This window comes from Lontra canadensis, unplaced genomic scaffold (genome assembly GCF_010015895.1).
Source record: "Lontra canadensis isolate GAN:19392208 unplaced genomic scaffold, GSC_riverotter_1.0 scaffold14, whole genome shotgun sequence".
NCBI lineage: Eukaryota > Metazoa > Chordata > Mammalia > Carnivora > Mustelidae > Lontra > Lontra canadensis.
The window spans coordinates 6,896,878-6,910,813 of record NW_022631008.1 but is presented as its reverse complement, the minus strand read 5'-3'; the positions used below and the strand labels follow the sequence as shown (position 1 = coordinate 6,910,813).

Sequence of the window (13,936 nt, the reverse complement as noted above, 5' to 3'; positions counted from 1 at the left end):
TGTATATTCTTAATGTCCTTTTTTTTTTTTGGCGCGCGTGTGTGTGTGTGTGTGTGTGTGTGTTGCCTTTTTATGTCTTGTTCTCACTGTTCCAACATGTTCTTGGCCCTTTTTGCTTTTAGTTTTTTAATAATAGAATTATTGGTTTCTTCTCTGTAGTGTATACTGCAAATGTAAATGTTTTCTCACAGTTTTTCAGGTATCTTTTGACTTTATTTATACTATTTTTGCCCTGATGGTTTGTTGAAAATTTTATATAATATGATTTACCAATTTTTTTTGTGACATTAAAATTAAAGAGGAATTTACTCAGGTTTGTTTCCCTTCTAACACATGGAAGGTTTTTTCCCACCATCCTGCAGTAAATCAAGTGTTTGTTTATGTGTAGGTCTGTTTCTAGATTCTCTGTTATATTCCACTGGTGTTTTTGCCTGTCCCATGCTAATACCACATTTTCTTTAATGCTGTAGCTTTGTAAGAATAGGAAGAAGTTGTGGTAGCTAATGGACTCAGTCTCCTCACTATGTTATTCTTTAGGAGAGAATCTTTGATATTTTTGTTCTTCTGCTTTCCCATGTATATTTTATAATGAGCTTATTAAGTTTCTCAGATTCTGTCAGGATTATTAACATTGCATTAAGTATATTCAACATTGCGATTTCCTATCCATGAACATGATACATTCTCTCATTTCATTTATTTAGGGCTTCCCTTCCTCACTTTCTCTTTGCATTTTTGTTCATGAGAGAAGGTGACCTATACAGTTCCTTTTTTGTACTATCAACATTGCATTTTTTAAAGAAAATAAACTTTTTTTTTTTTTAGAACTGTTTTAGGTTTCCAGATATTTGGGCAGAAAATAGAGAGTTCCCATATATCCCCTCTCTTTCAGCACATAGTTTTTTCTGTTATTATTACCTAGCTCTTAGGTTTTTAGGTAGACATAAGTTTTTCACTCATTTGGGTAAATACCAAGGAGTGTGATGCTGGATCATATGGTAAGAATATGTTTAATTTTATAAGAAACTGCCAAACTGTTCTTCTACATTTTATATTTCTACCAGTAATGAATGACAGTTCTTGTTGCTCCACATTCTCACTAACATTCTTTGGTATCAGTGTTTTGGATTTGGTCATTCTGATAGGTGTATAGTGATATCTCATTTGAATATTCATTTCCCTAGTGACTTGTGATGTTGAACATCTTTTTTTATGCTTACTTGCCATATATATCCTTAGCGAGATGTCTGTTTAGGTCTTTGGCCATTTTTTAATTAGGTTGCTTGTTTTCTTACTGTTGAGATTTTAAAAGTTCTTTAATATTTTGGGTAAATGTCCTCTTGCAAACATTTTTCCCTGGTCTCTTGCTTGTCTTTTCATTGTTTTGATCAACATTGCTTTTTCATATCTGAGTGTCAGAGTTATGCTGACTTATTAAAATACAAATATTCCTTCTATTTTCTGGAAAAATTTGTATATGATTACAATTAATTTTCTCTTAAATGTTTGGTAGAATTTGCTGAAGAATCCATCTAGACCTTTTGCTTTCTTTGGGGAGATCATTAAAAATTTTTACAGTGGGACAAGTAAGATACTCTGTTTTTTCTTAGGTCAGTTTTATTTCACTGTATTTTTCTGGAATTTTTTCTAGTCTCAGTTTTTGAACTTGTTGGTGTAAGGGGGTTTATGATATCCTCTTATTTTTTAGTATATGTAGGCCGTGTTCTCTGTGTTATTCCTGATACTGTTTGTGCTGTATCTTTTATTTGTCAGTCTCATTAGGGATTTATCAATTTAATTATTCTTTTAGAAGAAACCATTTTTAATCTTTCAGTCCTATTTAATGTATATTTTCTGTTCATGAATTTCAACTTATTTTGTTCTATTTTCTTTGAGTTTAATTTAGTGGTATTTTTCTAATTTCTTGAGGTAGTTGCTAACTCACTGATTTTCAGCATTTCTTTTTTGACATACACAGTTTAGGTTATAAGTTTTTATCTAAGTTGGATTTAGCTATATCTTACAAGTTTTGATATATTGTTATTTTGTTATCTAGTTAAAAATATTTGATACTTTCCTTTGGGATGTCCTTTCTGTCCTATAAGTTATTTATTGATGTATTTCTATCATTTTAAACATGGAGATTTTCTGGTAATTTTTATGTTCTTAACTTCTAACTGAATTCTTGTGTTTGCATTCTCATTTTCCCTAGTAGTTGATATATCAGATGCAGTTTCTCTGAGAAGTAGGATTTTATGTAAATCAGCTTTAAAGATACTGTAAATTTTGGGGCACCTGGTTTGCAAAGTCTATTAAGCAACTGACTCTTGACTTCAGCTCAGGTCATGATCTGTACTGGGCTTGAAGCCTGCTTAAGATCCTTTTTCTCCCTCTCCCTCTGCCCACCCCCCCAACCACTGCTCTGCTTGGATGTTCCTGCTCTCTGCTTTAAAAACAAATAAACAAACAAACAAGCTGTGCTTCCCCCCCCCCAGGATATTTTATTGCAGTTGAAAGACATATCTATTAGCAAGTATTTCAATTATGGGCTATAGGCCGAGTAGTTAATTTTGAGTTATTTAGCTTATTTTTATTTTAAAAAGATTCCCTTTCCTTTTTTAAATTTTTGATTTGAAGCAATTATAGACTCAGTTTCCTTTTAAAACTTTTTAAAATATCTGATATATCATTAGATTATGGTGAATGAGGTCCTCTTAAATAATGTTCATTTTATTACCTGACAAGTTTTATTTTTCCTTTATGTGAGAAACTTTTCTGGAAATAACTTTATGGCATTCTTTCCAGGATAAGTATTTGTTAATATTGTATTTGGGAATTTGAAGCAAAATGAACATTAGTCTTACCTGTGTGCACCTTTTCAAAAACTCTTAATAGGTCCATCCCTGATTTCCTGCCCACATGCCTTATTGCTCTCTTACTGCTGATTGCTGTCTTATTGCTACTTTCCTCTTTTTTTTTTTTTTTTTTTTTCTGTTAAGTAGGCTCTGTCCTCAGCCTGGAGCCTAACTGGGGATTGAATTCATGACCCTGAGATCAAGAGTCAGATGTTTGACCAAACTGAGCCACCCAGAGCCCTGCTCTTTCCCTCTTTGATAGCCATACCACAGAAGTATTTAGTTACAAGCAAATATTTCAGGAGTTGCTAGCATTTGTATAAAGGTTATGTTAACGTTCATGTAACTTAAGGGCAAAGCAATTATCTAGTACTAAATGAGTCAGGTTTTCTATTTTAATGTATACATATGAATGCACTTATCAGTGCTGAATTAATGCCCTACTCTGGGGATTTAAAATGTGTGATTACTTTATTATATGCAAGTACCCTGTCACCATAAAATGGTCTATTATTTGACAACAATTATGTATACAATTTGGTAAAATAATTTTTTGAAATGTAAAAATGGTTAAAGAAATGTCCCATCTTAAAAGTGTTTTCAGAGTGTTAATTATTTTGTACATACCAGGCATTTAGATTATGGTACATATTAAAACCCACTCAGTTGATGGTGGTAATATAATCTGTGGTAAGTAATAATAGGTATATGAATGAGAGAGAACAGTATTTAAAAAGTGAAACATGTATATGATACATAATTGATATATTAAAGAAATTTCTTGTTTAAGGAAAGGTAGCTGTTAGATAGGCAAGTTGGAGGAAGAGGGGCACACTAAATGGTATATTGGCGAGCTTCCTGAAATGCGTATGCATAGTAATTAGAAGCATATTGATTTTTAAATGTCAACCAGCTTTTATTCTCTTCTTTCTCTAACATCTTTATTTGTATGAACAGTGACTATTCTTACTTCTGAAGGGGGTTTATTAAGGTTTTTGTGAACATTTATTATATAGGAAATAAATTACCACTGCTATATATAACTAACATTAAATTGTGGTACTGGCAATGATTTGTGAGATTTAATTCCTTATATGTTAATTGATGACTAAGAAATTCTCCATTTCACAGTTGAGGTTTAGAGATATTGCCTATGCTTTCTACTTACATTCAGTGAACAAATGCCTTTAGTCCTGTTTATGACCTTCAACAACATGCTAAAATGAATTACTGCAAGTATCACTTATATTTCAAAATTAAGTAGCTTTTTGCTAACTTGGTTTGATCAAGATTGCATTCATCAGCTATTAACATTCTTTCAGTAGCTTTTAATGCTTTATGAGCCTTTAAAGAATGTCGAGGAGCAGAGAATGTTCCTGGGAGATTGAATGTCTATCTACCTTATTTCGTAAAATCTAAGGTGCTTTGAGAGTGTGCTTTCTTAGTCTTCCTAGACTGAGTCAATGGAAACAGTGATTATAAGATACCATAGAATATCAGAGGCATCCAGTTTTCAGAGAAGTTAAAATATGAAGAAATTCATATCCTGGAATTACTGAAGTAGAATTTTTGAAGTCACTAACTATAAATTTAAACGGATGGTTGTGATAATCTTGTGTTCTCATTTTTTATGATTAGACCAATATGGTATCCTGAGAAATTTCCATAAGATTGTTTTGAGTTTATAGTCTTTTGGTCACTTTAAATACTACTCAGTGTTTCATTTTCAGATTCATGCAATAGAATTATACAGTCATCCTTGAGATCATTTTTTTACCTGCTGTAAAATGCTATTAATTTTCATTACCTAGACTCTGAGGAGATGTGTTTTGGCCTGGTTCCTGTAGGCAAGGAGTATAGGCAAAGTTTTTTCATATTCTTTATGTACACTAAGGTTAAGAAGGGAGTTAGTGTCCATTGAGAAAAGATCTATGATAAAAGAAAAATGAGATAATCATAAGAATGTTTATGTTCTTCTCATACCCTGTAACACTATACGCTCCACAAGCGCAGTTCAAATGATGGTGTTTCTTCATTCACATTGTTTAATGCAGTCAGGAATGATAGCTCCCTTTTAAGTGGAAATAGGAAGGGAAGGATGATTCCTAGAAGGTAACTTACTATTTTTTTTTAATGCTCTGTATGGTTTGCTTTTTATTTTCATGTGTATTTTTTTATAAGAACTAAGTACATCTTACAGAAATATGACTTCATATTGCTTATAAAGTAAAGATATGGCATTTGACATTCTTTGTAGTTTATTCCAAACTTCCTTTGGGTTTTCATCTTCAACTAAATTATCCCTCACTCTAGCCATACTTGTCTACTTTTTGTCTCAGATCTTCTACATTTTCACGACTTGTTTAAATTTCTCCCTTTGCCTTACCCACCCTTTAAGACTGAACCAAATCTCACCTATTTGAACTTTTCCAGCTCCCTTGATAGCAAGTACCTTTTACTCCACTATTTTACAGTGGCAAATACATATATATTGCCCTTATCAGAGACCGCCTTTTGGTAGCATTATTTATTTGTGTGTCTGGTTTTCCTTTATATTTTTGGGACTGAGTTATTTAGGTTTGTATTATCTCCTACAGTACATAGTATAGGTGTACAATGAGTGTTTCTTGAATTTAATCCTTACAGATTTTTAAATACATGCATTACTTCTTTTAGTTTTTTCCCAGAGATACTATGTAGTAATTTTGCCAGAATTACTAATATGTTAGACTCTTCTACCTCTTAGTTTCCATTCTTATCATTTACTGCTATTTTCTGAAGTATAAGAATTTTTCTTGAATCATTACATTGTATACTGGAAACTAATGTAACACTGTATGTTAATTATACTTGAGTAAAAAAAACAAACAAAAAAGGGAAATACCCTCCTGTGACAACCTATTTCCAAATTAGTTAAAAAAAGGATTATTCCTCAGCTATCTCATAGAGCAAAAGACAAGAATAACTGCAAAGGTAGCTTTTTCACAGTATCTACAAATTATGATGATTATACGAGCTTCTTATATAAGGAAGAGTGTTTTCAAAATAATAAGTTTTTGTTTTATTTTCTAGGTTACTTCCTCAGAATGTTGGTCTGCTCTATGTTGGAGGTTATGAAAGACCCTTTGCACAAATCAAGGTATGATTGTTCATTTTCCAGTATATTTTTCTTAGATGTAGTTCACTTGTCCAGAACCCATCAAAAATCTACAAATAACCATCAATATATCAAAAATATTATGAATGTGAATTACTGATTTCATTTGCTTTTGCATATCCCTCTTGAACAAGTAATTCAGTTTTTCAGAGGATTATTTAATTAATTTATTTAGTATTTTAAGATTTTATTTATTTGAGAGAGAGCAAGAACAAGCAAGAGAGAGAACACGAGCAGGCGGGAGAGGCACAGGGAGAAGGAGAAGCAAGCTCCCTGCTGAGCAGGGGGCCTGATGCAGGACTCCATCCCAGGACTCTGGGATCATGACCTGAGCTGATGGCAGACACTTAAACAACTGGCCCACCCAGGTGCCCAAGAATTGATTATTTTAATATTCTTGCCCTTAGTAATGAGTTGAATTTGACCAAAGCACTATTTAATGTGTACAGTTTGATAAATTTTGATATGCTTCGACTTGTGAAACTATCACTACAATCAGTGTGGTAAACATATTCATTACCTCCGGAAGTTTTCTTGTGCCTCTTTGAAATTCCTCACTCCTGCCCTTTTTACCCTTCCAGTCCCCAGGGGACCACTAATCTGATTTATGTCATCATAGATTAATTTGCATTTTCTAGAATTTTATATAAATGGAATTATACACTATTTGCCCTGTCTCTCTCTTTCCCTCTCCCTCTCTCAGCCTCTTTAATACAGCATAATTATTTTGAGATTGATCCATGTTGTTGCACTTACCAATAATTCATTGTTTTTAATGCTGAGTAGTACTCTATTGTGTTAGAGCATAGCTTCTTCTTCTTCTTTTTTTTTTTTTTTAAAAGATTTTATTTATTTACTTGACAGACTGAGATCACAAGTAAGCAGAGAGGCAGGCAGAGAGAGAGGAGGAAGCAGGCTCTCCACTGAGCAGAGAGCCCCATGTGGGGCTCGATCCCAGGACCCTGGGATCATGACCCGAGCCAAAGGCAGAGGCTTTAACCCACTGAGCCACCTAGGCGCCCCCAAGAGCATAGCTTCTTTATCTTTTCACCTGTTGATGGACATTTCGGTTGTTTCTGCTTTCTGGCTACTATGAACACTTGTATACAAGTCTCTGCAGGGATATATCCTTTAGTTTCTCTTGGGTAAATACCTAAATTGGCAATGGCTCGGTTAAATTGCAGTTGTATGTTTAACTTTTTAAGAAACAACCAAACTATTTTCCCACAGTAGGGTGTGACAGTGCTAGTTCCTCCATATCCTGGTATGGCCCATCTTGTTTTTAAGTTTAGTCATTCTTTATGGGTACATAGTGGTATTTCACTGCAGTTTTAGTTTGCATTTCTTTTATGCCTAATAATGTTGAGCATCGTCTCATGGGCTTATTTTTCATTTGTACATCTCTAGTGGTGTGTGTTCAAATTCTGCTTTTTTTTGAATTAAGTTTTCGTGTTTTTACTCGAGTTGTGAGCATTCTTATATCTTCTGGATGTTAAGTCCTTTATCAGATACGTGATTTGCACCTTTTTTTCCCCCCCAGCAATGGTTTCTCTTCCTTGTCTTAACAGGGTTCTCAAAGAGCAGAACTTGTTAATGTTGATGTTTAGTTTATTACTTTTTTCCCATGCCTCATGCTTTTGGTATTGATCTAAGAAATGTTTGCCTAACCAAAGTCACAGAGATTTTTCTCCTTCATATTGTAGAATCTTTCTAATTTTAGGTTTAACATTTTGGTTCAATATTTATGAGTTAATTTTTTAATATGATTCAAAATTCAAGATATAGAGGAATGCTGAGCCCCCTGCTTTTTTGGCACATGGATATCTACTTGTTGTAAAACCATTTTTATTGTTATTTAATTTATTTTTTTAAATGCACATTGTCCTTGTTAGTATATGTGTTGCTGTAGCAAGCACTAATACCATTTTTTAAAAGCTATCCGTTCGGGGCGCCTGGGTGGCTCAGTGGGTTAAAGCCTCTGCCTTCGGCTCAGGTCATGATTCCAGGGTCCTGGGATCAAGCCCCGCATTAGGCTCTCTGCTCAACAGGGAGCCTGCTTCCTCCTCTCTCTCTGTCTGCTGCTCTGCCTACTTGTGATCTTTGTCTGTCAAATAAATAAATAAAATCTTAAAAAAAAAAAATAAAAATTAAAAAAAAAAAAAGCTATCCTTTCCACCCTTGAATTGCCTTTGCATCTTTGTTGAGTGACTATATGTATGTGAATCTATTTCTGGACTCTTTATTCTTTTCCGTTTATCTGCGTCTATCCCTCCACCAGTACCACAATATCTTGATTATTGTGTCTTAATAATAAGTCATGGAGTCAGATAAGATAAATCCTCAAACTTTGTTTTTTTCGAAGTTGTTTTGGCTAGATTCCTTTAATTTTCATACACGTTTTAGAAAAATCTTGTCAATTTCTCTAAAAATGCCACTGGAATTTTGACTTGGACTATGTTAAATCTATAGATCAATTTGAAGAGAAGTGACATCTTAACAATATTGAATATTTTAATTCATGAAGACCACATTTTTTCAATTTGTTTAGATTTTTAATAGCTCTCAATAATATTTTGACTCAGTGTATTGGCCTTGTACATTTTTAATAGATTTATCCATAAGTATTTTATATTTGTGATGTCATAAAAATATTTTTTAATATTTTTATAAAGACTTTTTTGTGTAATTTCTGTATTAATAAATATAGGGAAAAGTTTGAAGTGAAGTACAATTAACATACAATAGTATATTACTTTCAGGTGTACAATATAATGATTCACCTTTGCTATACATAACTCAGTGCTTATCAAGATAAGTATACTCTTAGTCCCCTTTATCTGTTACACTAATTCTTCTACTAGCCCACTTCCCCTCTGGCAACCACCAGTTCTCTGGATTTAAGAGTCTGGGTTTTTTGTTTGTTTGTTTCTTTTTTTTTTTTTTAAGATGTTATTTATTTATTTGACAGACAGAAATCACAAGTAGGCAGAGAGGCAGGCAGAGAGAAAGGGGGAGGCAGGCTCCCTGCCAAGCACAGAGCCCAATGCGGGGCTCGATTCCAGGACCCTGAGATCATGACCTAAGCTGAAGGCAGAGGCTTAACCCACTGAGCCACCCAGGCACCCCTGTTTCTTTTTTTATTCATTTATTTCTTAAATTCCAAGTATGAATGAAATCATATGGTATTTGTCTTTCGCTGACTTGTTTCACTTAGCATAATGCCCCTAGGTGCACCTACGTTGTTGCAGATGGCAAGATCTCATTCTTTTTATGGCTGAGTAATATTCCAGTTTGTATATGTGGGTGTGTGTGTATCACATTTTCTTTATCCATTCGTCTGTTGATGGGCACTTAAGTTCCTTTCATATCTTGGCTATTGTAAATAATGCTGCAATAAACATAGGAGTGCATATATCCTTTTGAATGAGTATTTTTGTTTTCTTTGGGTAGATAACCGGTAGTGGAGTTATTGGATCATATGGCAATAATTTCTTTAAATTTTTGAGGAACTTCCACACTGTTTTCCATTGTGGCTACATCAATTCACATTTTCACCAGCAGTGCAAAAGTGTTCCCTTTTTTCTACATCCTCACGAACACTTGTTATTTCTTATCTTTTTGAGTCTAGTCATTCTGACGGGTAAGGTGATAGATAGCTCATTGTAGTTTTGATTTGCCTTTCCCTGATAATGAGTGATATTGAGCATCTTTTCATGTGTCTTTTAGCCATTTGTATGTCTTCTTTGGAAAAATGTCTATTCAGGGTGTCTGCCCATTTTTTAATTGGACTTTTTTTTTGTATTGTAGAAGTTCTTTATATATTTTGGGTATTAACCCCTTATTTTATATATTATTTTCTAATATCTTCTCCCATATAGTAGGTTGCCTTTTTGTTTTATTGATGGTTTCCTTTGCTGTGCATAAGCTTGTTATTTTGGTGTAGTCCCTATCAAAATACTGACAGCGTTTTTCATAGAACTAGAACAAAAATACTATGTATGGAATGTATGGATCACAGAAGACCCCAATAGCCAAGGCAATCTAGAAGAAGAAGAAGAAGGCTGGAGGTATCGCAATCTCAGATTTTAAGATATACTACAAATCTGTAGTAATCAAAACAGGATAGTACTAGCACAAAAGTGGACACATAGATCAGTGCAGCAGAATAGAGAGCCCAGAAATAAACCTATGCTTATATGATCAGTTAATCTATGACAGAGGAAGCAAGAATATACAGTGGGGAAAAGAGAGTCTCTTCAACAGATGGTACTAGACAGCTACATTGCAGAGTAATGAAACTGGACCACTTTCTTACTCAAGACACACAGAAAAACTCAAAGTGGATTAAAGACTTAAATATGACACCTGAAGGCATAAAAGTCTTAGGAGAAACATAGGCAGTAATTTCTTTGACACTGACCATAGAAACATTTTCCTAGATATAAAAGTATTTTTTATTTCAATTTCTGATTGTTCATTGCTAGTATATAAAGATTCAGTTTCTATGTGTTTACTTTAAATCCTGCAATTTTACTATACTCAATTATTAGTGCTAGTATTTTTTTTTTGTAGATTTCGTAGGATTTTCTTTTTTTTTTTTTTTTTTAAGATTTTATTTATTTATTTGACAGAGAGAGATCACAAGCAGGCAGAGAGGCAGGCAGAGAGAGAGGAGGAAGCAGGCTCCCTGCTGAGCAGAGAGCCCGATGCGGGGCTCGATCCCAGGACTCTGAGATCATGACCTGAGCCGAAGGCAGCGGCTTAACCCACTGAGCCACCCAGGTGCCCCTTCGTAGGATTTTCTATAGAAATGATTACATCATCAGCTAATAAAGATAGTTTTCCCCTCTTCCTTTCTGATCTGGATGCCTTTTATTGCTTTCTCTTGCTTCCCTACATTGACTAAAATCTGCAGTACAGAGTTAAATAAAAATGGTGAGAACAGACCATCCATGCCTTGTTCATGATCTTAGAGGGAAAACATTCAATCTTTTATCAAAAATTGTTTTTATAGTAATAGTACCTAAGGATTGAATCCTAGATTCCATTTCTCAAATGGAATGATATTATGAACCTTCAAAGTAGTTAATAAAAAGGGCAGTTTGAGTTCATCCTTTTTTGTTATAACTTTTTGTTAAGTTTTCTGACAGGCCTGTGTAATTTGTATTATGTTTTTTGTTTAGTTTTCCGATTTTTCTTCACATTTATTTTTTGGCTATAAAAGTTTTCTCTTGTTCCACTTGAGGGGTGTGAGTTTAAATTCCTTTCTACCTGCAAACATGACATGTATTTTTATGCTTTGAAAAACAAAGATTTTTCAGAATAGACTGAGCCTGAATAAGACACATAAGATATTTATTATTGAGGAGGTTTAGTAACATTACTGACATTTTCTAATTAAAAAAAATCTTATTTTAGTTACTATAGCTTTAGCACCTCTTTCAGTACCTCTACTAATTTAGTTTAAATCAAAATGCTCTCAGAAGTTCACCATCAGGATCTTAACTTGTGGACCCTCTTAAACTTTTCTAATTTCGTAAGTAGTGACAAGCATTCAGATACATTTGCTTTCTTCTATTTTTAATATCCCTGGAACACAAGTTGGCAAGGATTTCTTCATAGACCTCACTCTCTATCTTGTTCACCTAATTCAGCAGTATAGCCAGGAATCCTAATAAGTTTCTGCAGGAACATTTTGAAAGCCTAATTTTTTTCTGTCCGTTGGTTTGGAAAATCCTGTTTTTCCTTATTAGAACTGAAATAACTAAAAAGTGAGAGGCTTATATTATATATTTAGGGACAGGAACAGTGTGTGTGTGTGTGTGTGTGTGTGTGTGTGTGTATGATATGTTTCAAAAACATAATCTAAGTATACATATGAAGTTAATTACTCCTTCACTCACCTGATTTATTGACATAACGTTTTCTTTATCCAGGACTTTCCCAACAAGCTCAGTGACATAGGTCAATTCTTTGTCAACCCATTATCTTTATTTATTTATTTATTAAAAAATTGTTTTTAAATTTAAATTCTGTTAGCCTATATATAGTACATAATAAGTTTTTGTTGTAGTGTACAACAGTTCATTAGTTGTGTATAACACCCAGTGCTCATCACATCACGTGTCCTCCTTAATGCCCATCACCCAGCCCTTTATGCCTGGATAATAAACTTAATGGAAGAAGGTGCATTAAGGGTGCATGGGTGGTTCAGGTGGTTAAGCATCTGCCTTTGGCTCAGGTCATGATCCCAGGGTCCTAGAATCAAGCCCCACATCGGGCTCCCAGCTCAGTGGGAAGCCTGCTTTTCCCTCTCCCACTCGCCCTGCTTGTGTTTCCTCTCTCATTATGTCTCTCTCTCTCTCAAATAAATAAATAAAATCTTAAAAAAAAGAAAAGAAAAGAAAAAGGTGCCTTATTTTAGGGCACCTTTTCCTTTTGATGTTACTGTGAGAAAGTATGAAAAAGGTTTCTCTCATAAACTGTGAAAGGATTTCTTATCTTTATTAATTATTGAAGTTCCTTCATAATTCTTATGATTCTTATGAAATGCTATATTGATCCTTACCTAAGTAGAATACTTATAAGTTAATTGGAAAACAATAAAAAAAATCATAGTTTAAATGCTCAAGATTAGTAAGGTTCACTTCCTCCCTTGCTTTGTACCTGACTTGTTTTGGACATGAAATAACAGTACTTGTTATGTTCTTCTTTCTCCCACTAAACTAATGGTACTATGTTGTATAGCATAGATAGCAGATATAACCTTTAATAAATGGAAACTGCTTTGATTTCCCTAAGAGCATACTGGTTGAATTTTTTTTGTTATATGAGGTAGGAAACTGTTCACTTGAATATTTAGGAAAGAGAATTCTTACTCATTAACATAACAGGACTAAGTTTGAGTGAGTTGGTGGTTAGAGGTTCTCTTTGTTAGAGACTTGTTACAGCTATGTTTCAAAAAAGCAGCTTCATTTTATAAAGTTGCAAAAGAGAAGGATAAGAACACAAAGTGGGTATAGATATTTAGACAAATGTTAAATGAATTCAGAAATTTGCTATAGCATGACAAGAGATAATCTATACTATAAATGAATAGCATGACTCCATTACAACCATTCTTTTTTAAAAACTTTTTTATTTTATTATTTTTTTAATTAACGTATAACCTATCATTTGTTTCAGGGGTACAGGTCTGTGATTCATCAGTCTTACACAATTCACAGCACTCACCATAGCACATACCCTCCCCAGTGTCCATCACCCAGCCACCCCATCCCTCCACCCCTCTCCACTCCAGCAACCCTCAATTTGTTTCCTGAGATTAAGAGTCTCTTATGGTTTGTCTCTCTCCCTGGTCCCATCTTGTTTCATTTTCCCCTTCCTTCCTCTATGATCCTCAAATTCCTCATATCAGTGAGATCATATGATAATTGTCTTTCCCTGATTGACTTATTTCGCTTAGCATAATACCTTCTAGTTCCATCCATGTTGTTGCAAATGGCAAGATTTCACTTTTTGATGGCTGCATAGTATTTCATTGTATACACATACCACATCTTCTTTATCCGTTCATTTACTGATAGACATCTGGGCTCTTTCCATAGTTTGGCTATTCCAGACACTACTGCTATAAACATTGGGGTGCATGTGCCCCTTCGGATCACTACATTTGTATTTTTAGTGTAAATACCCAGTAGAGTGATTACTGGTTCATAGGGTAGCTCTGTTTTCAACTTTTTGTGGCCTTCCATACTGTTTCCAGAGGGGCTACAGCAGCTTGCATTCCTACCAACAGTGTAGGAAGGTTCCCCTTTCCTGCATCCTCACCAACATCTGTCATTCCCTGACTTGTTAATTTTAGCCATTCTGACTAGTGTGAGGTGGTATCTCACTGTGCTTTTGATTTATATTTCCCTGATGC

The 13,936-nt window shown here is 34.2% G+C and overlaps 1 protein-coding gene across 1 annotated transcript in view; it reads left to right on the top strand.

The window, feature by feature from the left end:
* Positions 1-13,936, top strand: part of RNGTT (RNA guanylyltransferase and 5'-phosphatase) — a 329,799-nt gene that overhangs the window by 260,124 nt on the left and 55,739 nt on the right. Inside the window, exon 14 of the mRNA XM_032858093.1 lies at positions 5,928-5,994. Within this exon, the coding sequence (XP_032713984.1) occupies positions 5,928-5,994 (67 nt within the window). The remainder of the gene's footprint in view (positions 1-5,927; positions 5,995-13,936) is intronic.